The sequence below is a fragment of the Camelus dromedarius genome, chromosome X, assembly GCF_036321535.1.
Source record: "Camelus dromedarius isolate mCamDro1 chromosome X, mCamDro1.pat, whole genome shotgun sequence".
Taxonomy (NCBI): domain Eukaryota; kingdom Metazoa; phylum Chordata; class Mammalia; order Artiodactyla; family Camelidae; genus Camelus; species Camelus dromedarius.
In genome coordinates, this window is record NC_087472.1 from 94,876,602 (window position 1) to 94,903,548 (window position 26,947).

General features: G+C 43.5%; 1 protein-coding gene across 1 annotated transcript; it reads right to left on the reverse strand.

Moving 5' to 3' along the window:
- Positions 1–306: 306 nt before the first annotated feature.
- Positions 307–26,947, reverse strand: LOC105106105 (uncharacterized). The gene is made up of 7 exons (XM_064483204.1): positions 26,894–26,947; positions 24,388–25,474; positions 21,562–21,670; positions 20,892–21,137; positions 3,338–3,583; positions 2,928–3,129; positions 307–1,467 (listed from the first exon to the last, which is right to left on the reverse strand). The coding sequence occupies exons 2-7, from the start codon at positions 25,408–25,410 to the stop codon at positions 375–377; spliced, it is 2,919 nt and encodes a 972-aa protein (XP_064339274.1). The 5' UTR covers positions 25,411–25,474; positions 26,894–26,947; the 3' UTR covers positions 307–374.

The following is a 26,947-nucleotide window of genomic DNA, read 5'->3' on the forward strand; positions in this document are numbered from 1 at the left end:
CCAAATATTATCCTGTGGGATTTTTTCACATTTCTGCAAAAAATTCTATTCCAATGCCATGTTGCCTTGTTCTGTAGCAAAAGGAAAATAATATCGGCTTTTCAATTTGTTTACAAATAACATACTCTTAACACTGAACAATAATAAATGTGACATACATGCTATTAATAAACTTAGACTCTGAAGCAAAATAAACTTTCATTTAAAAGCAATATTTGAAAAAACAATTAAAAAAGACCTACAAATTACTCATGTACAACAACAAAAAAACCCAATAAAATTGATACTTTGTTCCCTGGACCTGTACTACCATGCACTACTTAGACGCTTGGCTGATCTCTTAAACACAAAGTGAACAAGCTGCCCCGGCTTCCCTAGACCTGGGAGGAGCTGCAGGACTTGGCCTTGGAACATGCACGGGCCTTGGCACGCGCTGCAGCCCTGACCGCAGCTCTCACCCCAGCTCTCTCCTCCTCATCTTTCAGAGCCTCCTCATACAGCTTGGGGAAGGCCCTGGGGACCGTACCATTGATCTTGGCCAGAACCTCCAGCACTTTCATCTTGGTGGTTTCAGCGTGGGCCTTCGGGCCCCACAGGAACTCATAGCGGGGAGGATCGCTGTCGGGCACCTGGCGGTACTCGAGGTACTTCTGCTGCACCAGATCTTTGGTGATGAGCCTCCTGGGCTCCCCAAAGATCAAGTGCCTCTTCCCAGGGTGGACCCCCAACGCACCGAGGAACTCCCAGACCTCCTCCTCGGTGGCACGGTTGCCCTTCATGAAGATCACGCCCAGGAGCGTCATCAGCAGACCAGACTTGGGCAGCCCCCTATCACCACTCAGATTTTCGTCGCTGGGGAGGCCCAGCTTGCAGACCAGGGCATAGGAGTGACTGCTGGGGTCGACCTCCTTCAGCTCCAGGCCAAAGACCAGCTCCAAGCGCTCAGAGACTCTCCTGAGGATCTCGGGGAAATGCTCCTTGTACTTCCTGTTGACGATCTTCAGCAGGGCTGTCTGCGTGATGGGCTCATTGGTCTTGTACTTCTCCAGCAGGAACTGCATCAACTTGCACGCCTTCCTGGTCAGAGGATCTCTGAGAGAGCTCTGAGCGGAGCACGCTGCCTGGGAGGCGCTGGCCCTCTCCTCTTGGCTCTGGGCACCTTGCTCAGACCCCGAGCACGCACCCCCCGCCTCGGGAGAGCTGGGGGCCACGGCTCCCTCAGGCTGCTGGCTAGTGCCAGCGGCAGGGGAGCTCGGGGGAGAAACAGAAGAGGGCGAGGAGGGGGTCTCCCCCTCTGCTGCGGCAGCTTCAGTGGCCCGTGCACCCTGGAGATTCTGGGTCTCCAACCGGGCCTGGTGGCGCTTTATGCGGGCACGGCACTTGCTCTTGCGCCCCCGAGGCATGATGACACAGGTCAGGGACAGCAGCAGGCAGGACTGCGGGCAGGGAAGCAGGCGAGGAGGACACCTGGAGGAGGGACAGGGAGATGCCTGAGCACCCTCAGCAGGGAGATTCCTCCCTGGCTCTCACCAAGGCCGCCTCTGCAGGGTCCTTGAGGGCACCGCTCCAGGACCCGCAGGGCTGCGTTCTGCTGGTCAGCCTGTGCCCTGAGGACGCTGTGGACGACGTCAGACTGAGGCTTGGGCCGCAGCCAGACAGCCCTGCCTGGGCCTTACTGGGGTGACAGTGGGGGCTGGCAGGGGAGGTAGTTCCTCTCGGTCACATTCAGAGTCCGGATGACAACTGTTGGCAAGACTCCACCCCCTCCCCTCTGCTGCTCTCAAGCTGACTCTACCATCTCCCATGTGAGCCACGAGGAGGACAAGGGGGAGCACCCAGCCCACCACTGAAGGGCCCGCGACCCTCCCTTCCGCTGTCCGGTGGCTGCCCCTTCAGAACAGAGGTCTAACCTCCCTTAGACTTGAGAGAGGAAGTGATGGAAGTCTCAGCCTGACAGTCCTTTCCTGGGCTTTTAAGGGTTGACAGGAAGGGACAGGCCACATTCTCTGGTCCCTTCTCTTCAGGGTGGGGGACTGGCCTAGTCCTCACTGGGGGTCCTCCCTGGACCGCTGGTGCAGCCTGGAGCTGCTCTCTCTGGCCTGAGGGCTGTCCACTCCCACCAATGGCAGCACCTCCTGGAGACTCATCTGGGGGAAGGGAGGGTGACTGCGGAGCCCCAGCGGCCAGAGTGTGACCCAGCCTGCAGCCTGCAGCAGACAGGTCGAGGCCCTGTGGCTGACGCTCGCCCCTCCACACCGTGCCTCACTCGAGCCCCTCCCCTCGCAGACAGCAGCCTCACTTCTCAGTGTTTGGCTGGCAGGAAGTGGCTGGCGTCGGGGAGGGATCCGAGGGGCCCTTGTTACGGGGAGGGTGGTCTCACAGGCCTGCGGGACTCACCCTGAGTCTCCCCAGGCCCAGAAACACCCCCCGCCCCGTGCTGCCAGGCCGCCAGCCCCTCAGACCAGGCCCCGCCTCCCGCCTCCCGCCTCCCGCCTCTCCGAGCACGAGCACGAGGTGAGGGCGCCCGGCCTCAGCCCTCAGCCCTGCCCCGACCCCCAGGCCGCTGTCAGGAGCACGGTCTGCGGCCCCCGCTCCCGGGTGTGGGGTCCCCTCGGTGCTCCCGCAGGGTCTCTCCTTCACTCCGGAGGGCCTGGGGCTCCCCCTCTACTGAGCTGAGCCGGGCTCCACCAGCCTGGGACCAAGGCCTCCTCCCCGGCACCCCGCGGGGAAGTGAGGGGACTCTGGGCCTAACAGCCACGCGGGGTCCTCCGGGGCCCAGAGCAGGGGCGGGAGGGCACGGCCTGGCGGGCCGCCTCTTCTGGGGGGCAAAGGGACCCGGGGTGTCGGGGGCGTGTCCCCGCCTTCGTAACTCAGGATACCTCACACCTGGACACCTGACAGGACGCGGGGCTCCTCCCTCTGCTCACCCTGGGCGGCAGCTCTCAGGAATGGCGTCAGGCCCTGAGTGTGGTGACAGGGCCGTCGCTTTGGCTTCCGGTCGCGCACATCCGGGCCTCTGGGAGGACAGCAGGGGCGCGGCCATGGGGGCGGGGTTCCGGGGGAGAGCCGGCGGGTCGAGGAGCGTGTGCACCTTCCGTGGGCTCTCAGCGGGTCCTGGGGCTTCTCCCTCTGCTGAGCTGAGTCCGCTGGGCGCAGACCGTGCCTCTCACTTCCCTCGGGTACCCCAGCAGGAAGTGTTTGGGGCCTGAGCCTAGCAGCCATGTCTGGGGCCTTCAAGACTGACAGTCGGGAGCTCTCTGGGCCCCTCTTTTTGGTGGGTGCTCCTCTCAGTCCTCTCTCAGGGTCTTCCCTTGACTGCCAGCAGGTGCTGGTCTACCTCCCATCTGCCGACCCGAGGCCAAGGCCTCAACATCAAACACATCAGCTCCCTGAGCCTCCTGGTGTGAAGTGCAGGTACATCTCATCTGGCCACACCTGCCTGGAGCCTCCTGATGCTGAGGTGAGGAGGATGGCGGGGAGACTCTGTGGGATCCCATGTCTTCTTTGGAGTGGAGCCGCTCAGTCCTCACACTGACTGCTGGCAGGGCCTGGGGTTCCTTCCTGCTCTGGCATGAATCTATCCCTGTCCCCAACCATGGCCCTCAAAATCCCAGAGGAGTTAGTAAAGGGGCTCCTTAGCCTGACAGTTCTCACTGTAATCTTCCTTTGTTTTCATCAGGGGCATTGCCCAAAAGTTCAGAAATGAATCTCTGTCTTTATGTGCAGTTACCGTCCTACTTGCTTTTCTTTGTTAGTCCGTGCCTAATAGTGTTTTAAGATGGTAACTTAGTAAGTCCAGTTATCATCCACTAATGAGGTTTCAGACAGTTTTTTAACACAGCCCCTGGACTATACTGCCAGATCCAACCCAAACTTTGGTGCCACCTTGATATTACCCCCATGGTCCTGGCATGTGGACTCTGAAATGCTGTCTCAGTTTCTTTCAGTAAAGCAGTAGAAAAACATGGTCCCAGGGCACAATGGAAGAATTAAGGGCTGAACTTTAAAATTTTTCCTCGATCTAATCCTGTCATCTGCCTCTCTTACAGGTGGTAGACCTGTCTCAACCTCAGAGTACTCCCACACCTGCCCACACATAAGGTTTAGTTCAGTACGTACTTAGTGTCTTTTAGGGGTTTATCATTTTTGTTTTTTTCCTGTTGTTAGTGATTTTTTTTTTGTTATCCTTCCTTTAATTTTGCAGTGTGGATATTAGTTATGAAAAACAGCAGCCTGAGTTTGGTTGTCATCTTTGCAGCTATAAATAAGGCAATAAATCTGTCAACATGTTAAGGAGAATTGACATCTGTACAATATTTCCTTTCCCATGAGTAAACATAGTATACCTCTTTATTTGAGACTTCTTTTTTTAAGCCTGTCAGAACGTTTTTATAGTTGCCTTATAAAGAATTTGTACACTCATGTTCAGCTTTCTGTTGAGTGTATTTTGTGTATTATTGTTCTGAATGGTGTATTTTCCATTACATGTTCTAATTTGCTGGTGAATTTGTTTGGCAGGATTCCTAATTTTGCTATAGTGATTTTTTATACATCAGCTTTCTAAGGGTCCTCATATATATATGACTATTTTCTGCATCAATTACTTCACAGTTTTTAGTTAGGAGATCATATTTATTATTATTTCTTTCTTTTCACTATTCTTACCTCTTATTTACTTTAGTGTTTGTATTCTTGTGTAATAGTTGTGTACTATCTCCATATTTTCATCCAGTTGTAAACAGCGGGTTTAATACCATATATGTTTGTCTTCTGGACTCTATTCAATATGCTTTAATGTTTCACAGTTAGTATGTTCATTGTAGATTCTGTGAAATAAAAATTCTCTTCTAATGCTATTTTGCTAAAAGTTGTTTCCATGAACTGGTGTGAATTTTTGTCAAAGGCTTTTTCTTTACCCTTGCACACGGTCACATGCTTTTTCCCTTTTTTGCTAATGTAATGATTTCTAGTTGTCTGTATTTTCTGATGGTAATTCACTACTATACTGGAAATACTATGAATTTATTTAGGATATTTGTCTCTATGTGGATGAGCTTGGCTTAAGTGTTGTTTTATCGAGGGATCCTCATCTAGTGTTTGTATCAAGGAGAGGTAGCCTGTTAAAATGGTTGAACAACTCGCAATATTTCTGTATGTTTTAGAAGAGTTTATATGAGATATTGATTAGTATTTCCTTTACTATTTGGTGTACCAGGCCCCCAAACCTGGCTGCTCTTGAACTATTTTGATGGTGCCTTGAGTTGAACTGCAGTTTCAGTTTGTACTGTGTGATTAAAGATTTCTATTTGGCTATGGACCTACTTAATAATTTTAATTTGCTAAAAATGTTCCATTTTACTTGAATTTTTCTGTTGATGCCTGATAATTAAATAAAATCCTTTTATTATAGAAATTCTCAAACATATACAATAGTACAGAGAATAGAATAATGAATCCAATTTCCTGCCATTCATCATTAACAATCCTCAATTTTTATAGGTAGAATCTTGTTCATATTAGGGTTTAGGATTTGTTTGTTTATTGGCATGCACAATCTAGAGGTAACAGTGTGCACTTCCATTAGAAAATACATAATGTCTTTTGTCTCCTTTGTGGTAAGTTGGCAGTCATCATCTTTGTCCATTAATTCATTAGGGGCTACAGGATGGTAATTCTCTAATTCTGAAGTTCTTTGAGTTTATTGCGTGAAATTCTTCTTTAGGTAGAACTTTTTCCTTGTCCATCAATTGTTACCTTGAAAGATTGGTAGTACTTATTTGTAGTGTTCCTTTATAATTGCCAAGTCTCTTTTATACCTGTTTCGTACAGTTTTATTTATCTAATATCACTTACACTTCATTCATTTGCGATTGTTGTAAAAATTGTTACATAAATTCTTTAAAAAACTAGTTTTTACTAGTTGGCTCTACTGTCTTCTAATTCATCACTTTTGCATTCATCTTCATTATTTCCTGCCTTCTATTTCTTTGTGTCTAATATGCTATTCTTTCTCTAGCTTTTTGAATTGTTTGAATGGTTTCAACATTCTTCTAACAAATCTGTTTAATGGAATAAATATTCCTGTAAGTACCACTTGGGCTGTCTCCAACAAGAGTGCTGTAGAGCTTTATGTGTAGTGCTCACGTTTATTACAAGTTGAATGCACCTCTCTTAATGCTCTTGTAATTTTTTGAATGTGTGTGTGTGTGTGTGTATACAAACACTAGGATGGAAACAAGAGTTATTTAGAGGAGGTTTCAGGTTTTGGGTCCATGAGTGTTTTTCTTTATTATATTTTATTTATTAATGATAGAAGAAATTTGAACAAATACAACTCCTAGTAGCAGAGTTGGGGTTTTTTTTCAGAAGCGAATGCAGTGGCTGGGTTGTATGCTGAGAATATGTTTACTGTTGTAAGACTCTGCTAAGCTGTTCTCCCACGTGACTGTACTATTTCTGCATTCCCACCAGCACTAAGTAAGAGTTCATGTGGCTCCACATCCTCTCCAGCATTTGGTCTCATTGGTGCTTTAGATTTTAGCCATTCTTATAGATGTGTAGTTTCATCTCTTTGTTTTAATTTGCATTTCTCTAATGATATATGCTAAGCATCTTTTTGTGTACTTATTTATAGAAAATTGGTATGATTTTTTCCTAATGATTTGATTGAATTTACCATTGAGCCCATTGGGGACTGTTGTTTTCTGTTTTGGAAGGTTTATTTTATTCATTATTGACTCAATTTCTTTAATAGAGATAGGTCTATTCAGGTATCTGTTTTTCCTTATGTAAGTTGTGGTAGATTAAGTCTTTCAAGGAATCAATCCATTTCATGCAGGTTATCAAAACTGTGGGCATAGAGTTGTTTATAATATTCCTTTATTATCCTTTTAATGTCCATGAAATCATAGTGATGGCATCTCTTTCATTTTTGATATTAGTCATTTGTGTCTTCTTTTTTTTCTTATTTAACCTAGCTGGAGATTTATCAGTTTTACTGATCTTTCAAAAAATTCGAATTTTGGCCTTGTTTTTTTTAATCTCCTCTGACAATTTCTATCTTTTAATCAGTATATTTAGACTACTGACCTTTAAAGTAATTGTTTGTATAGTTGCATTAATATCTACCATATTTGTTACTGTTTTCTGTTTGTTGCCATTGTTCTTTATTTTTTGCCTCTCTTTTGCTATCTTCTTTGGTTTTAAGTAAGCATTTTATATGATTCCATTTTCTCTCCTCTTTAGCATATCAATTATACTAAATTTGTAACTTTTTTCTTGGATGTCCTAGAGTTGGAAATATACATTTGCCACTAATCCAAGTCCACTTTCAAATAATGCACTACCAACTCACAGGTAGTTTCTTATAGTATTGCTGTCATTCATTTTATTTATTCATAAGGTATAATCACTGACTGCATTGTTACTGCTATTATTTAGAACACTTACCTGTTGGATCAAATAATAAAAAATAAAATTTTACCTTCATTAATTTCTTTTCTAACACTCTTCCTGTCTTTAGATAGATCTGAATTTCTGACCTATATAATTTTTCTTCTCTCTGAAGAACTTCTTTTAACATTCTTTTAAGACGTATCTCAGATTCCATCAGTTTTTGTTTGTCTGAGAAAGTCTTGATTCTCTTTCACTTTGAAGGATAATTTCACTGGATGTAGAATTCTGGGTTGATTTTTTTTTTAATTTCAACATTTTAAAGCTTTAATTCAACTCTCTTCTTACTTGCATGGTTTGTGAAAAGAAGGCCAGTGTAATTCTTATCTTTGTTTCTCTGTGGGTAAGGTAGCTTCTTCTCAGGCTTTTTATAAGAACTTCTCTTTTTGTTTGATTTTCTGTAGTTTGAATAGGATATGCTTAAGTGTATATTTTTTGGTGTTAATACTGCTTGGCATTCTCTGGGCTTCTTGGCTCTGTGGTTTAGTGTCTGTCATTAATTTTGAAAAATTCTCAGCCATTATTACTTCATATATTTCTTCTGTCCCTTTTTTTTCCTCCTCTTTCTAGTATTCCCATTATATAAGTATTATGTCTTTTGTCATTAGCCCACAATTCTTGGCTGTTCTCTTCTTTTTCATTCTTTTCTCTCTATGTATTCTATTTGAAAGTTTCTACTGACATTTTTTCAAGTTCACTGATTTTTTTTTCCCTCAGCCATGTCCAGTCTATTGATGAGCCCATCAAAGATTTTCTTTGTTTCTCTTAGAGTGTTTTTATATTTCTAGCATTTCTTTTTGATTCTTTCTTAGAGTTTATATCTCTCTGCTTACATTAGACACCTGTTCTTGCATGTTGTTCACTTTTTTCATCATAGCCCTTAGCATATTAATCATAGCTATTTTAAGTTCCTTGAATGATAATTTCAAAACGTCTGCCATATCTGATTCTGGATCTGATGCTTGCTCTGTCTCTGCAAAGTTTCTTTCTTGTCTGTTAATATACCTTGTAATTTTTTGTTGAAAGCCAAATATAATGTATTGGGTAAAATAAACTGAGGTAAGTTGGCCTTTAATGTAACGTTTTATGTTTTCCTGGCCAGGAGTCAGGCTGTGTTTACTGTTTGCAATAGCTGTAGATGTCAGAGGCTAAGTTCTTGTTTTTATCCTCTGTTCTTCTTAAATAAGGTGTGACAAGTACAGTTCTTTCAGTTATAATCCTTTGTTATTATACAGGAGCCCTGTAAATGTGGGTGGTAAGGTGTGGGGTGAGGGGGGCATTCTGTAATTTGGTAATGAGGTATTAGTGTTTTCAGTGAGCCTGTTCCCCTGCGCTATGACTTCACAAGTGCGTCTCTGTTTTTTCACCCCTTAGGTAAAATAGAAAGCTGAGAGGACCTATACTTAGGTATTTCCCTCTCCCCTCTTGGAATGCTAGACAGATCTGGAGTTGGGTATTTCCCTTTCCTCAGATTGTTTAGGCTCTTGTAAAAGCCTAGTCATTTGGGTTCTGGTAAATAGTTTGTCTTTAGGCAGGCCTTGTTATGAAGAACAGAATATTTGGGGCATTTTTCAAAATGGCTACTTTTTCCTTCCCCCTGCTGGAAGTACAAGGGCATTTTTTTCAGGTCTTTATTTTTCTTTGTGAGAATCTGGTAAGGCTCCTAGAGGTAAAACTCACAGAAAGTTAAGGGCCCCTATTAGACCTGACCTGCCAAGAATTTTTAACTCTCAAGCTAGTCTACAGTCAGCCTCCAGCAATCTGCAAATACACTTTAAGTTTTCCTATCCTGGTCCTGGCTGCAGCACTGGTTTCTGCTCCTGGACTTCTGCTGCAGTGAGCTGTGATTCTCTGTACCCACCACTCAGTGTCTCCATTTGAGGGCAGCAGTTAGCCTTGTGACCTCAATTCTCTGAGGGATCTAAGAACAGTGGTCAGTTTTTACTTTATTCAGCTTATTTCTTGTTGGAAAGATGGGAGTGACAAAGTTTAAGCTCCTTACATGCCAGACTGGAAGCTGGAAGTGGCTAAGAAAAATCCACTTACAAGCTGCTTCAGTGTGTTTGCCAGCTTTCATTTCCTTTTGTCTATAGGACCTAGAGGGTTTGTTTTTCCCCTATTGCTTGTAGACTAACCTCAGTACCTAAACACAGCCTACAATTTCATGCCACTTTGCCCTCTCTATAGGCCATTCAAAATGTGGCAGATTCTTTTTCAAGAGCATATCTGTTAGTAAAATGATGTCTTATAAAATGTCTGTTATCAGAGGAGTGTTATCTTACCTTTGATATGTAATGTAATGTAATTACTGGAATGACATCCCTGTGCCTTTGTCATAATCTGTTTCTTAGAATTAAGATACAGGCCTTAGCCACACTTGAGGATATAAGTACCCAAAGGCATGATCACCAGATCTCAAGGGCCCAGTACAATTCTGTCTGCTACAGTCTGCCTTCTAGCCCACATTGTTTCATGTTGTTACCTTATGCAAAATACTTTTCCCTCTCCCAAGATCCTCAAAAGCCTGATCCTATTACAACATCAGTTCAAAACTCTGACCTCATCATCTGAATCAGGTCCATCTGCAAATGATGAGACTCTTGGGATGTAGTTGTTAAGTATACCAGCTGGGCACATTACATATTTATGTGTGCATCTATAAAACAGAGACAACACATTGGTCCCAACACAACCAGTGTACAATGGTGGGATAGGCATAGGATAACAACTATAGATGTGCCAAACATGCCTCTGTCGAAACAGGCATAATGAGAGGTAGAAAAGAATCACTGGACAATAGCACTTCTGAAAACCCATTGAGCAAATGTTGTCTGCACCTTGATTAGATATAAAAACCTAAGAGTAATTCTCCCGGCTATCAGCTTCATCCTGTGGGTTTCTGGTTCCAACCACTGTATTATCCCTACTTTTTAGATGAAAGGCAGCCTATATTTGCAGTTGAGAATGTTAAAAAAAATTACTTTGGAAATAGTCCCCAAATGCAGCAAAAGTAGTCAGAGCAGCTACCTTGCCTCCTTCAGTAGAAACATTCTCCCTAGTTTATCCAGGAGTCAAGAGTAACTGCTGAGAGACATTTTTGCACTCCAGGCTATAGTCTGGCGAATATACAACTCATCATCTAGGGTCTGTCACCTGTTCACCCCTCCCACAATCTTACCAACCACTGTATAGCTAAATTTAAACTTCAGTACCATTGAAGAACTGCATTTTCCCAAATCCTAAACAGGCTTTTCTCAGGGCATTTATGCTTAATTGCTCTTGCTTAGATTCCTGCCTTCTACTTCCTCCTCTAACTTATCCCTCCAGGCTACCATGATACCCAACCAACTTCCAACTGCTCCTATCACAGAAATCCTGGCATCCCCCGAAATAGCATGGTGTTTTCCAAAAAGTAGATAATCAATTAATGTTTAGGGAATGAGTGAGACAATGAACATGGTATCCAATTTATTAAAATTTAATTTATCCTACATTCTTGAATAAGCTAAATAAACCCAAGTATGTGTGTCTATGTGTGTATGTATATGTGTGTTTAAATTTTTTAGAACATCCATCCTGGACTCTTAAAGGATCCAGGAGTTGAGTGTCTTTCATTTTATTTCTTGAGTACAATTTTTCTGCTGAGTTCTTTCATATTTCCAAAGAAACACTCAATTGCCACATTATCCTGTTTCAGATCATAAAATAAGATGGAAACTTTCCCAATTTGTTCTGCAAAACAGCACTGCTCCTACTTTTAAACCTGATACACAGCAATAAATGTGTAATCAAAATAGTGATTCATGAATTTTTTCCTGAAGCTATTTAAATCGTCTATTAAAAGGAACAGCATTTAGAAATTAACAAGAAAGGAAAGATTAAGAAATAAGAACAACATTAAGAAAGAATAAAAGGAAGGAAGGAAGGAAAATCTCCAGGTTACCCAGTAAAACAGGAATATGAAGATGGTATACATTGTGTTCCCTCTTGCCCAATAGCAGCCCTCCACTACTGATAAGGTTGACTGCCCTATTTAACAAAAAAGTAAGGAACCTGTCTAAGACTTCACTAGGGGAACAAAAAGTTGCTGGATATGACCCTGAAATATGCCCTAGCTACAGCAATAGTGCCAACCCTGGCTGTAACTCTGTCTTGGGTTCTTTCTTCCTCATCTCATAGACTCTTCATAAAGGGATAGGAAGAAATGGGACCATATCATTGACCTCAGTCAAAGATTTCAGAACTTTTCTCTTGCTGGTTTCAGTTTGGACTCTGGGACCCCACAGGAATTCATAGCATTGGAAGATCACCGTTGGGAGCTCATGAGTACTCCAGGTACTTTTCCTTTATCAAATATCTGGTGATGAGCTTTCTGGGTTCTCCATAGATGAAGTGCTTTCTCCCAGCATATATTTACATCATATTCAGGAATTCTCAGATTTCCTCGTCAATGGTATAGTTGCTGTTCACAAAGGTCATGCCCAGAAAAATCACAGGAGACCAATCTTTGTCAACTACTGCCGGCACTCTAAGTCCCACGGTTGGTGAGGTCCAGTTTGCTGACAAGGGCATAGAAATGCATAGTTGGGTCAGAATCCTTCATACCAAGGGCAAGGACCAGCTCCCCATATTAGAGGCTCTCCAGAGAATCACCTGAAATAGTCCTTATACTTTTTTGTTGACATTTTTCAGTGTGTGTATCTTTGTGGTGGGCTCTTTAATTTTATATTTCAGTGAAAGGAGTTACATCAACTAAGCCACTCTCTTGGTTTGAAGGTCTCTGTATGAGTTCTCAGGGACAGGTGGAGCCTGTGAAGTGCTTGGATTTTCATCCTCTTGGTTTTTGGCACCTTCATCAGTTCTTGAACATGCAGCATCTGCAGCATGTTTCATGCTATTGGTAGTGGATGGGACAATCCAAGAGACCTGGAGAGTGCTACGACAATAAGGAAAAAACAGTCTAATTAGAAAATGCACAGCAGACTTGCAAGTACATTTCACAAAAAAGGACCCACGAATGGAAAATAGGTAGATATAAATGTGTTCGATATGATTATCCATTAAGGAAACGTAAATTTTTACTGCACGTCTACTACATTGTCTAAAATAAAATTTACTGATAATACCAAGTGCTGGTGAGGATTTCAAACATTGGGATTCCTCATACATTGATGGTAAGAAGGTAAAGTGGTCCAGGATCTCTGGAAATCAATTTGCCAGTTTTTATGAAATTAAACACACATTTACCATATGATCAAACAGGCTTTGCCTAGGAATTTGGAGAAAAGAAAACACAAAACATTATAAACAAATGCACAAAGCAGCTTTTGTTGTAGTAGCCCTACATTTAAGATAATCCAGTTGTGCTTCAACAGATAAATAGATACCAAACTGAGGTACATCAACATTATGGAATATTACTCAGCAATAAAAAGAGAACTGACTAATGAATATGCAACAACCTGAATGGATCATGAGATCATTGTTCTGAGTGAAAAAGCTGACATGAAATTTTAATCTTATATAATATAAAATTCCATTTATTTACATTCCATTTATTTATTTACATTCTCAAAATGGCAGAATTATAGTGATGCAGAATAGGTCCATGGTTGTCAGATTTTAAGTTTTGGGGAGAAATGTGACTCCAAATGGGGAGCATTAGAGACTTTCTGTGTGGCAATGGAACAGTTTGGTATCCTGATTGTGGTAGTGATTGCATGAATCAATGTATGCTAAAAAAATTATAAAACTGTAACCACCCCCCTGTCAAATAGATGCATTTTAAAAGTTTGCAATCTGAATTAAATTGCGATTTACTTAATGATATTGTGCCAATATCACTTTCTGAGTTTTGATGACTGCATTATTCTATGTAAACTGATATCTTAAGTTGAAGCTGGGAAAAGGGTACATGAGAACCCTATTTTTACTTCTTTGTGAGTCTAAAATTATTTTATATAAAAGAGTTTAAAATAAATAGGATGACTACAACTCTTGGTACAATTGATAGTGTCCACCAGTGTCCAATTTTTCTCTTTTTATGAGACAGCATTTCTGAGCCCATTGAAGTTGACTGGGCCACCTGATTAGAATATGCTTCTGATAGAGGCAATGATTTGAAATGAAATGTGGAGAGATACAAAGGCAGTGGGATATAATACAATTGCTTATGAACGTAGAAGCAGAGATAAGGAGTAATCTATGGTTTGTGATTGGTGGAAAAGTTCAAAGTAGAGGACAGAAAGGAAAAAATATCTGCTAAATGGAGACTATTACAGCTTTTCCAAAAAACAAAAACAAAACAAAAGATAATACAGGGAAATAATCCAGATTGCTTGCTCCCTTTATGGTTTAGCCATCTTACTTTGTTGGCATTTGCCAGCAATGGATGCAACACTCTTAGTAACATAGACATCTCATCATTCAACAGTAATGTCTCAAATAGTAAAATGAGGTTTACATTTTATTACAGATCATGTGAAGACTGTTGGAATGGCTAGTAAAAATCATTTAAAATTTTTTCAAATGTATAAATTCACAGTTATTACAATGGTGAAGATTTAGCTTTATGCCTTCATTATCCATAGCCCCCTAACCTTTTTCTAGGATGCAGTTTCCCCATCTGTACAATAAGGGGAATGAAGACTCTAGCTTAAGTCCTTTCAGATTCTGAAAACATTTATGAAACTTTATGGTGGGAGGGAGACTCGTCTATCAGAAGAGACACTAAGAACTCTCCCAAGATGGGGGAGAATGGGGCTAACATAGGAGGACACAGGAAGAAGAAAATAAAGTAAAAAAAGATTAAATTAGGAGTCTCTTCAAAAGCTCAGCAGAGCAGGAGAAACATAACACAGGAAGGCAGGTGGGCTAGAAACATACACAGTCCATGCATTCCTCTGAGCCACTGAAACCGGCCAGTCTAGCAGAAAGCTGTGTATCTGGGATACCTGTGAAACTTCTGCTGTATTCACTGTAAGGACGAGATGAGAACAGTGTATATCAGTTACAGTGTTTCTTATTATGTTTAAGGAACCAAGGGGGAAATTTTTCTGTCTGTCTGTCTGTCTATCTCTCTCTGTCTCTGTCTCTGTCTCTGTCTCTCTCACTTCTTGAAGTATGAAAAAGAGCTGTGCTAGTATGGGCCTTGTAAATTACTTGTCATATTTTTATCTCCTTTTTGCATTGGATGTTAGAAAGGGTAGCACCAAATTTAAGACCCAAACAAATAGAACTACACAACCAACATTTGGCAGATTACCTCCTTGTTGCCAGTTATACTCTCGTTTAAAAAATATTGTTTTAATCATTCATATTTTAAATTCTTATTATCTTACTGTAAAGTCTTTTTTATGTAAACATCCTTAAATGCTTCTGGGACTAATGGGGCACAATTATATTCATGAATAAATCAAGTAGTATTATAAAGGGGAAGAGAAAAAGTATAAGAAAATGGCATAGAAACATTTTTCAAAGAATAGAGATATAAAAGAGAAATGTAACTTTAGATGGTGTGAGGATCACTATAACTTGATGTTCAGATCAGAGTAAAATGCAGAAGAGTTAGGAAATTTGCTTGTTGAGAGATGGATGTTCAGGGACACAGAAGCTGAATATCTAATGTCTGTCTGAGAAACTCAGAAAACAGAATATTAAGCAGAAGTGGGTTTTGATATCGCTAAAAGTATAAGAAACTCTCCATGTTCAGCAAGGAATGTATAATACAGGAATTGCCGAAAGGGCGAAAATGACAGAACATATATTATAATCATGTAGAATAATAACAACTGCTTTATGATCCAGCAGTAATGTGTAACTATTTAGAAATAACAATGGGGCAGCAAATCATTTAGATCTGCGGCAGAGGCATAAGAAAGAAACAAGATGATAAAAGTGAAAAAAAGAAGGAAGGATTTTTATTTGTGAGGATGAAATGCTGGTTGAAATATAAAATGGTATTAGGGAAAATACTAGTGTCTATTCATTCTTTTTAACCTTTTTTTGAAGAATGTGAGCACATTTTTTAAAAGGAAAGGGAAAAATACTGTGAGAATTGCACTGCACACTAACATGTATTTGTCTTCTATAACGGAAAATCTGCAGAATCACCTTTGGATCAAAAGCACTTGGTAAAACTTAAGGGTTAATGAGTTACAGAAAGAAGGCCATGGTTCAAAAAACAAAGAGATCAAAAAATGTCCACTGGAGAAGAGAGAATATGATTCCTTTAAAAGGAAAAGAAAATACATGGGACAGATAATACTATGGGGAGAAATTACTTGGGCATGAAATAATATGGAGTTATATCAATGTGAGCAAAATCCTTAATGTCTTTGTTATCAGGACAATTTATTAATGAAAAGTTTGTAACAGAAAAATGTTGAGATCAGAAAATAAGTATGTGAGAGGTAGCTAACACCTGGGAAGGTAACAGCATTTATAGTAGAGAAGAATTAAGAAAGTCTTGAATCCCAGGTCCGTTTACATGATATTTACTTTGTGAAAGATACTCACGTGTTAATGTAAGAAACGCTATGTTGAATAATAAATGGTCTATGAAGGAAAATTTGTTTTATCTTCCATTGTCCTAGTGAAAATCACTAAGTAAAAAAGGTACATTTTCAGTCACTACTTAGAATTAATGGCAGCAATGAAAAAAATCACATATTTTTAAATAGCACAATTTCTTTATAAGAGCTTGGACAGCATATAAATACGACATTTATAATACCAAAAGTGATCAGTGTTATTTCTTGCTGCCAATATTAGTTGTATACAGTCCTCCATATACATATTGAATCCAATTACATCAGGGAGAATTATATATATGTGTGTGTATATATATATGTATATATATATATATAAATATAATTTCTGCTTTTAAAAATAACTTAGAACTTTTTTCTGGAAGGGGTCCTTTAAGTTGGTTGAATGGCTATAGCCTAATACTTAGATTTTAATTTTTTTCCCTAATTATGGAAGGAGTAAATAAGCCAGAAGATGTGTGTTTATTTTCTGCGTCATGATGGTTAAATTTATGTGTCAATTCACCTGGCCCATGGGGGTCCATGGTCAAACATTATTCTGGGTGTTTCCATGAGAGTGTTTTTGGATGAGATTATCATTTAAATTGGTAGACTGAGTAAAGCAGATTGTCCTCCCTAATGTGGGCGCACCTCATACCATCAGTTGGAGGACTGAACAGAACAAAGTCTGACTCTCCCCTGAGTAATAGAGAATTCCTCCTGCCTGATTGCCTTTGAGATGTGACATTGTTTTTTCCGTGTTGTCAGACTAGAGCAGAAACATAAGCTCTTCCTGGGTTTCAAGCCTGCTGACCTTCAGACTGGACCCAAACCGTCTGCTCTCCTGTCTCCAGCTTGTCCACACACCCTGAAGATCTTGAGACTTGTCAGCCTTCATAATCATGTGAGCCAATTACTTATAATAACTCTTTCTATGTGTGTACATGAACATATATATTTAAATATATTATATAGTATATTCTACATATATAAATCATATTTTATTTCATGTATATATGTATGTGTGTATATATATATATATATCCTATTGGTTCTGTTTCCCTGGAGAACCCTGACTAATGCAAGTATCTAAATCATATTTTGAATATTTATAGTATTTCATAATTATAAAGGAAATGCATGTGTGTTTTATCAGTATTGGAAAAGATTGAAAGCATAAATAATAAAAATAAGTAATTATGTACCTTTCCACAAGCAGGAGAGGAACATTGTTGATATTTTGCTCTGAAGGTTTATACTCTCCTACTAATACATAAATGTGTCTCTATAAATATATATATATATATGCACATGCACATAATATACACTCACATACGTGTGTGTGTCTCCCATAGTCTTTCCATCCAAATTTTTATTCTAATGTGTTTTAAATGTTGGTTGGCTTGCTATTTGGGGACATTTGTATGCCATAAAAATTTAGGTTTTAGATTTGGATTATGCTACGTATGTTTCTGGAGAAGATGGAATGACAGGAAATAGATCTAGCCACATGGCTGAAACGAGTAAGAAAACAGACAAAATGACAAAACATATATGACAACCATTTTCAATACATTGGACATCTGACAAGGAAAGACAGTGACTCCTAAGACATGGAAAACAAATGAGGTGAGCCTAGGATTGCCCCAGCTTACTGCCTGAAGCCCGCAGCCCAGGGACAGGGAGCTCAGGGGAAACCTTGTCACCTTTCAGAGTTCAGGAGATAAGGCTAGGGTCAGAGGTGGACCAGGGGCTCGAGTTCACTGGACAAAGTAAGTACCAGAGGGAGAGAGCTACACAGAGAGAGAATTCCAGAGTCCACATAGGGGACTTGCTGCTCCCACCAGAGCAGAAAATCATGTCATGCCCAGGGCATCAGGGAGTACTCAGAAGTGGTTTGTCTCTGTAATGATGCAAGATTAGTCCTAGATTTATGCTGCTTTGACAATGTCTAACAAGCCTTAATAGCAAGAATTGGAAAGATCATACTTTTTCTAAGAAATTCACCTGAGTCATAGAATAAAGCTCAAGAATATGTATGTTTTGAAAAAAGCAGTGTCTAACACACTTGTGCTGGATAAGTGTGGGCAAGACCAAATATACAATATTTTGCTTCCAGTCAAAAATTGCCAGGCATGCAAAGAAGCAGGAACATACATCCACTAGGGAGAATAAAAATTAGTAAAAATTGATCTAGAAATGATATGAATGATAGAATGAGTAGATAATGACATCAAAAGAATAATTTTAACTATATTCTATATGTAAGAAACAAAAGGGAAAATGAAATGTTAGAGACATATAAAGTGTATAGCATAATGTTTCAGTCATACATGTACATATATATATTCCTTTTCATATTCTTTTTCATTATAGGTTACTACAAGATACTGAATATAGTTGCCATGCTATTCAGTAGAAACCTGTTTATCTATCTTATATATAGTAGTTAGTATCTGCAAATCTCAAACTCCCATTTTATCTCTCCCTATGCCCTTCCCCGCCTGGTAGCCGTGAGTTTGGTTTCTATGTCTGTGAGTCTGTTTCTGTTTTGTAAATATGTTCATTTGTGTCTTTTTTTTTTTTTTTTAGATTCCACATATGTGATATCATATGGTATTTTTCTTTTTCTTTCTAACTTACTTTACTTAGAATGACAATCTCCAGGTCCATCCATGTTGCTGGAAATGGCATTATTTTATTCTTTTTTATGGCCGAGTAGTATTCCATTGTATAACTATACCACAACTTCTTTATCTAGTCATCTGTCGATGGACATTTAGGTTGTTTCCACGTCTGGTCTATTGTAAATAGTGCTGCTATGAACATTGGGGTGCAGGTATCTTTTTGAATTAAGGTTCCCTCTGGATATATGCCCAGGAGTGGGATTACTGGATCATAGAGCAAGTCTATTTTTAGTCTTTTGAGGAATCTCCATACTGTTTTCCATAACGACTGCACCAAACTTTGTTCCCACCAACAGTGTAGGAGGGTTCCCTTTTCTCCACACCCTCTCTAGCATTTATCGTTTGTGGACTTTTTAATGATGGCCATTCTGACTGGTGTTACTCTGATTATTTTGATCCCAGGCAATACCACCCACACTCTTTGGATTTTTTTTTTGAAACCAGGACATATCAGAGAATATGTAGCACTCTTGTACAGAGAACACAGAAATAGCCAAAATGCTGCCTAGCATGTAAAACTAAGTACATTTTCCCATTTGAGGATATGCTATTTAATTTCAGTGTGAGGGAATCTTCCCCAATTAGAGACAACTCAGTGGTTCTAGAATTTGTGACAAGGAGGAACAACTTCCCTCCCTCCCAGCTGGGTTTCTATCCAAACCACCCCATTTTCATTTATTTCACTACCACCAAAACCCTAGATTAGAGTTTGAAAATGTACACTCAAGATAACCTAATTTTAGCACCATTTTAATGGAGTGGGCTCTGGCTCTCCCCATCCAAGGCAGAGTGTGAGCTCAGTGGTTTCTTGACATCTCACTTCAGGGGTTGTTTCTTAGACATTGCCTAGACGTGATATACATAAAACACTTAGTCTGTGCCCTCTGTTCACTTGAACTGGGACAGGAGCACAGGGCCTCTTCCATTTCTGCCCCGGGTGGAGATTCCGCTCAGGTTTACCCACCATCCCAAAGAAGCTGTTAAGAGCACTTTTCCATTCCAGTCTTCAGTCTCTCAGCTCTCTGATACACAACCTAAGACTTGCCCTTTCCTCATAATTCTTGGAGCGTCACCTAGCCCCTCATTCTGCCTTACCTAAAATGACCTCCCTTTTGAGGACTTGCAGTGGCTCAGCCCCAAACTGCCTTGCCTGAGGTGACTTACACTTGACTGCTCACACCTGGAACCTCCTCCTCACACCTTCTTTTTAGTTGACCTTTAGGTTTTAGAGTATATCTCACCATCCTCCTTACGTGGCAGCAGCCCCTAGACTCTATAATTTTATGAACAGAGGCTCAGTCTTCTTTTTCTTACCATTCCCAATATTCCCATGAAGACTTCCAAAGAGCATTTGCTCAACTACTACTTGGGAATTAGACAGACAGTGAGCAGGATCTCTAATATATTATGATTTTATTTCTCCTACATTCTTGAATAAGCAGAAAAGTCCAGGCATTTTATATATAATTTTAGAAAGATTTTTTAAAAAGATAAGCCAAACCATTAATTTAACACCATTTACTGTTCTATTTCTTTGCTTTGTGGGATTCCAACTAATTTTCCTATGGAGTTTTTTCACAATTCCATGAAAACCCCTATGCCAATACCATGTTATCTTGTTCTGGATAATATAAAATATATAAGTTTTAAAACATTTTTTAATAAATGCCAAAACTCTAACACTTAAACCTAATAAGTAACAATAAAACAGTGATGTTTGTTATTCATGAACTTAGATTCTGAGCTTTATGTACCATCTATTAAAAGAAACAGCTGAAACACACGTGTGTGCGCGCGCACACCCACACACGCGCGCGCGCGCACACACACACACTCCTACAAGTTGCTCATGTTGGACAGGAATGTAAAAAGATAGACATTTTGTTACCTCTGCCCATCTCTGCCTTCCACTACTTAGAAGTTTCACTATTCTCTTCAAACACAAAGTGAAAAATCTGCCTCACTCTTCACTAAATGTGGGAGAAGCTGCTGGACATGGCCTTGAAACAACAGTGCTAGCCCTGGCTGCAGGTCTAGCCCACGCTCCGGTTCCTCATCTTTCAAAGCCTTTTCATACAATTGTCAGAAAACAGTACAGACAGTATCATTGTCCTTGGCCAAAACCCCCAGGACTCTCATCTTGCTGGTTTCAGTGTGGGCTCCCCACAGGGATTCATAGTGGGAAGGATCACTGTTGGGCGCCTGCTGGTATTCCAGGACTGACATTCCAGGCTGGTATACTCTTCCTGCACCAAATCTTTGGTAGTGAGCTTTTGGGGATCACCAGATATGAAGTACCTTTTGCCATCATGTATCACCAGCACTTTCAGGAATTCTTGAATCTCCTCCTCAGTGACATGATTACCCATCATGAAGATCACATCCAGGAAACTTGCCAGACCAGTCTTGGGTGACTTTCTGTCACCACTCAGATTCCCATCATTGCTGTTGTCCAATTTGCTGACTAGGCCTTAGGAGTGATTAGTGGGGTTTACTTCAAGTCAAGGCCCAAGACCAGCTTCATTCTCTTAGAGACTCTTGAGGATCTGAAGGACACGATCCTTGTGTTTTCTCTTGACAGTCTTCAACATGTCTGCCTTCAGAATAGGCTCTTTCATTTTATAATTATCAACAATTCTGCCTTCCTGGTGAAAGGATCTTTGTGTGCTCTCCGTGGAGGCTGGGACCTGGGACGTGCTTGTACTTTCTTCATCTTGACTCTTGGCACCTTTATCTGTATTTATGCGTGAAACACCTGCAGCAGCAGTGGTGACAGATGGGGCTCTCTGAGACTCTTGGAGAATGACAGAAGCAGGAGGGCTCAGGGGAGCACCCTCAGGAACAGGAGAGAAGGGGGGGGGGACTCTTCTGCTGTGTCACATTGGTCTGAATACCCGTGGGACCCTGGGTCTCACTTTGGGCCTCGGCAGAGAGCTTACTCTTCTGATCCTGAGGCAAGGTCAGCAAGAGGATTGTGGGCAGGAAAGTAGGTGATGCCAGCACCTGGAGGAAGGAGAATGAGATGGTGTCAAAACCTTCAGCATAGAGATTCCACTTTGTCTTTAAAGAAGGCCACGTCTGCAGGTTTCCTTAAGGGCCCTGCTCTAGGAACCTGCAAGGCTCTTGTTCTTCTGGTCAGCTTGCCCTCTGAGAACCCTGTGAAGGAAGTTAGAGTGAGCCTTAGGCTGCAGACGGCCAGCCTTGCCTGGAGCTGACTAGGATGGCAGCAGGTGTTAGCAACGAGGCGCCTTTGGTTTGGAGTGGGGGTTCCTTTCAGTTCACATTTGAAACCATCATATCAACCCTTGGCAGGGCCTGGACTTTCCTTTGCTGCTCAGTTCTGTGAAGCCCTCTCTGTCCTGGGTTCTTTGGGTCCTCAGTATGATTCAAAGTCTCAACCTTGGCGCCACATAAGACACTCTCCCTTCTGTGGATCAGTTGCTGCACCTTCAGACTGAGACTCTCACCTCCTTTGGAGATGGTATGAAGTGAGAGGGATCCTCAGTTTGACAGCCCTGCCCTGGGCCTCCAAGGCTGAAAAAAAGAACAAGGTTGGACTCTTTGATGGTCTTTCTATCCAGGGGTAGGTGGACTCTTCAGTCCTCACTGAGGTTTGTTGGTTTGAATGATGGCAGGGCCTGGGGCTCCCCTTCTGTGGACCTGTCCCCTCGTAATTAAGACTTGCACCTCCCTGATACCTGATAGCAGGAATTGAAGATCACCTCATATGACCACAGCTCAAAACAGGCTCAGACCCTGTACTGGGTGGTCTCACTCTAGGTCCTCACTCAGGATCCAAAATTGGACTTACAGGAGAGCCCAAAATTTCTCCTTCTGCTGACCTGGAACTACCCTCCTCAGACAAGATCTTCACTTCTGTTACCTCTGAGTGAGGACTGATGGGAATATCTTTCTGATATCTCTGCCTGGGACCTCCCAGGGCTGGCAATAAGGAAGATTCTGGACACCCCCAACGATATGAGGTGGTTGGTCCCCACAGTTCTCAGGATGCCCTCCCTTGACTCCTGGTACAACTTAGAAATCCTCCTGCTAACCTGAGACACTTCACATCAGATTAAAGTCCTCACTTTCCTGAGACCTCAGAGGTAAAAGAAAGCATGAACTACATGTGTCCACCCATCCACATCCTCCCTGGTTTGGTAGCAAGGATGAGACTCTTTGTGGGACCCCACTGTTCTGAGGTTGATGGCCCCCTTAATACTCAGTCAGCATGTGGATTGCTCCCTCAGCACCCCCAGAGACCTCCAGACTCAGACCAACACCCTCACGTCATTGAGTCCCCTGTGCTAGAAATGAGGTGACATATCTACCCTAGTCCAGGGCTTCCCAGGGCTAGGAGATGGTGGCACTTTGTGGCTTCCTTCTGCTCCAGGTCGGTGGTCAATCCTCAATCGTCTCTCAGTATCCTCCATGTCTTGAATTAAAGCTATCCCCTCATACCAAGTCCCTCAAATTCCCTGAGACCCCCTGGGAAGAAGCGAAGTTTGCATCATCTAGCTACAATTGCCTGTTGAGGTTAACTGACTTTGCATATAAAAATGACCATATTATCACTGAATATTATCCCTTTCTTTCTGTATTCATACCTCTCATTTATTTTGATATTCTTATTGCTCTGATTATAATATTCCAACCTACAACTTTGTATATAGAGTCCTTCTTTTTATTCCCTGAGATACATTTTGGAGCAGTGAGGGTGGGAAAAAGTGAATGAAGAGACACAGAGTCGAACTCAGACTGAGAGGACTGGAAAAATGTGCACTTTAGACAAATCTAAACCAGGGATCTAGTCCCAGCTCTATCTTTCACCACACTTGTGACTAGAGAAATTTGTAAGTTATTAATCTGTGAAGGGAGACTGCTAAGCCCTATCTTGTAGGAAGATTGGAGTATACACACTGTATTATAAAGTACATGGCAAACTGATTAGGAAATAGGGGGAGATTAATAATCGGCAGTTATCATACTTATTTTGAACCCCAAAATATCAATCTGCCGGACTTTTTCTTAATCCAGTAGATATCAGAGAATATGCAATGTTCTACAACAAACATTCTTTAATAAGCAAAGCATATCCAGGTAGATATATTTAAATATTACAAAAAAAACCAGTAAAAGAAATAAGCAGACCAATTTTTTAACATGTAATTTTTAAAAATTTTTATTTATTTTTTCCTTCCATTCTGTGATCCCCCAAATTTTACTGTTGGATACTTTAATATTTCCATGAAAATCCTGTTCCAATATCATGCATGTTATCTTATTTGGATCATTAACGAAATATTCCATATTTCAATTTATTTTACAAATACTAAAATGGTAACTTTCAAACTTTTAAACAGCAAAAAGTATTAGAGTCATGTCATTCATACATTTATATACTGAAGCAAAATAAACCATAGATTAAAAGTAATAACATTTGAAAAAATACTAAGCATCTCTATCATCTATCATCCAGGTACCTACCTATCACCTATTTCTAACTAGCTGTTACTCATGTGTTAAATGGGAAAAAAAGATACATATTTTGTTAAAACCACCACCACCCCACGACCCTATTAATTAAAAGGTTGAATGCTCCCTTAAAATTATAGGAACATTTACATTTTGTCCCCTGGACCTGTACTACCATGCACTACTTAGACGCTTGGCTGATCTCTTAAACACAAAGTGAACAAGCTGCCCCGGCTTCCCTAGACCTGGGAGGAGCTGCAGGACTTGGCCTTGGAACATGCACGGGCCTTGGCACGCGCTGCAGCCCTGACCGCAGCTCTCACCCCAGCTCTCTCCTCCTCATCTTTCAGAGCCTCCTCATACAGCTTGGGGAAGGCCCTGGGGACCGTACCATTGATCTTGGCCAGAACCTCCAGCACTTTCATCTTGGTGGTTTCAGCGTGGGCCTTCGGGCCCCACAGGAACTCATAGCGGGGAGGATCGCTGTCGGGCACCTGGCGGTACTCGAGGTACTTCTGCTGCACCAGATCTTTGGTGATGAGCCTCCTGGGCTCCCCAAAGATCAAGTGCCTCTTCCCAGGGTGCACCCCCAACGCACCGAGGAACTCCCAGACCTCCTCCTCGGTGGCACGGTTGCCCTTCATGAAGATCACGCCCAGGAGCGTCATCAGCAGACCAGACTTGGGCAGCCCCCTATCACCACTCAGATTTTCGTCGCTGGGGAGGCCCAGCTTGCAGACCAGGGCATAGGAGTGACTGCTGGGGTCGACCTCCTTCAGCTCCAGGCCAAAGACCAGCTCCAAGCGCTCAGAGACTCTCCTGAGGATCTCGGGGAAGTGCTCCTTGTACTTCCTGTTGACGATCTTCAGCAGGGCTGTCTGCGTGATGGGCTCATTGGTCTTGTACTTCTCCAGCAGGAACTGCATCAACTTGCACGCCTTCCTGGTCAGAGGATCTCTGAGAGAGCTCTGAGCGGAGCACGCTGCCTGGGAGGCGCTGGCCCTCTCCTCTTGGCTCTGGGCACCTTGCTCAGACCCCGAGCACGCACCCCCCGCCTCGGGAGAGCTGGGGGCCACGGCTCCCTCAGGCTGCTGGCTAGTGCCAGCGGCAGGGGAGCTCGGGGGAGAAACAGAAGAGGGCGAGGAGGGGGTCTCCCCCTCTGCTGCGGCAGCTTCAGTGGCCCGTGCACCCTGGAGATTCTGGGTCTCCAACCGGGCCTGGTGGCGCTTTATGCGGGCACGGCACTTGCTCTTGCGCCCCCGAGGCATGATGACACAGGTCAGGGACAGCAGCAGGCAGGACTGCGGGCAGGGAAGCAGGCGAGGAGGACACCTGGAGGAGGGACAGGGAGATGCCTGAGCACCCTCAGCAGGGAGATTCCTCCCTGGCTCTCACCAAGGCCGCCTCTGCAGGGTCCTTGAGGGCACCGCTCCAGGACCCGCAGGGCTGCGTTCTGCTGGTCAGCCTGTGCCCTGAGGACGCTGTGGACGACGTCAGACTGAGGCTTGGGCCGCAGCCAGACAGCCCTGCCTGGGCCTTACTGGGGTGACAGTGGGGGCTGGCAGGGGAGGTAGTTCCTCTCGGTCACATTCAGAGTCCGGATGACAACTGTTGGCAAGACTCCACCCCCTCCCCTCTGCTGCTCTCAAGCTGACTCTACCATCTCCCATGTGAGCCACGAGGAGGACAAGGGGGAGCACCCAGCCCACCACTGAAGGGCCCGCGACCCTCCCTTCCGCTGTCCGGTGGCTGCCCCTTCAGAACAGAGGTCTAACCTCCCTTAGACTTGAGAGAGGAAGTGATGGAAGTCTCAGCCTGACAGTCCTTTCCTGGGCTTTTAAGGGTTGACAGGAAGGGACAGGCCACATTCTCTGGTCCCTTCTCTTCAGGGTGGGGGACTGGCCTAGTCCTCACTGGGGGTCCTCCCTGGACCGCTGGTGCAGCCTGGAGCTGCTCTCTCTGGCCTGAGGGCTGTCCACTCCCACCAATGGCAGCACCTCCTGGAGACTCATCTGGGGGAAGGGAGGGTGACTGCGGAGCCCCAGCGGCCAGAGTGTGACCCAGCCTGCAGCCTGCAGCAGACAGGTCGAGGCCCTGTGGCTGACGCTCGCCCCTCCACACCGTGCCTCACTCGAGCCCCTCCCCTCGCAGACAGCAGCCTCACTTCTCAGTGTTTGGCTGGCAGGAAGTGGCTGGCGTCGGGGAGGGATCCGAGGGGCCCTTGTTACGGGGAGGGTGGTCTCACAGGCCTGCGGGACTCACCCTGAGTCTCCCCAGGCCCAGAAACACCCCCCGCCCCGTGCTGCCAGGCCGCCAGCCCCTCAGACCAGGCCCCGCCTCCCGCCTCCCGCCTCCCGCCTCTCCGAGCACGAGCACGAGGTGAGGGCGCCCGGCCTCAGCCCTCAGCCCTGCCCCGACCCCCAGGCCGCTGTCAGGAGCACGGTCTGCGGCCCCCGCTCCCGGGTGTGGGGTCCCCTCGGTGCTCCCGCAGGGTCTCTCCTTCACTCCGGAGGGCCTGGGGCTCCCCCTCTACTGAGCTGAGCCGGGCTCCACCAGCCTGGGACCAAGGCCTCCTCCCCGGCACCCCGCGGGGAAGTGAGGGGACTCTGGGCCTAACAGCCACGCGGGGTCCTCCGGGGCCCAGAGCAGGGGCGGGAGGGCACGGCCTGGCGGGCCGCCTCTTCTGGGGGGCAAAGGGACCCGGGGTGTCGGGGGCGTGTCCCCGCCTTCGTAACTCAGGATACCTCACACCTGGACACCTGACAGGACGCGGGGCTCCTCCCTCTGCTCACCCTGGGCGGCAGC

Excerpts from the sequence above, each read along its gene's own strand:
- LOC105106105 (XM_064483204.1), bottom strand. The coding sequence starts at position 25,410 with ATGCCTCGGGGGCGCAAGAGCAAGTGCCGTGCCCGCATAAAGCGCCAC. Across the intron at positions 21,138-21,561 it reads TGAGACCCAGGGTCCCACGG|GCCTAGTCAGCAAATTGGAC; the intron begins GTATTCAGACCA and ends ATCACTCCTAAG. Across the intron at positions 1,468-2,927 it reads CCTGAGAGCTGCCGCCCAGG|GTGTCCTCCTCGCCTGCTTC; the intron begins GTGAGCAGAGGG and ends TCCCTCCTCCAG.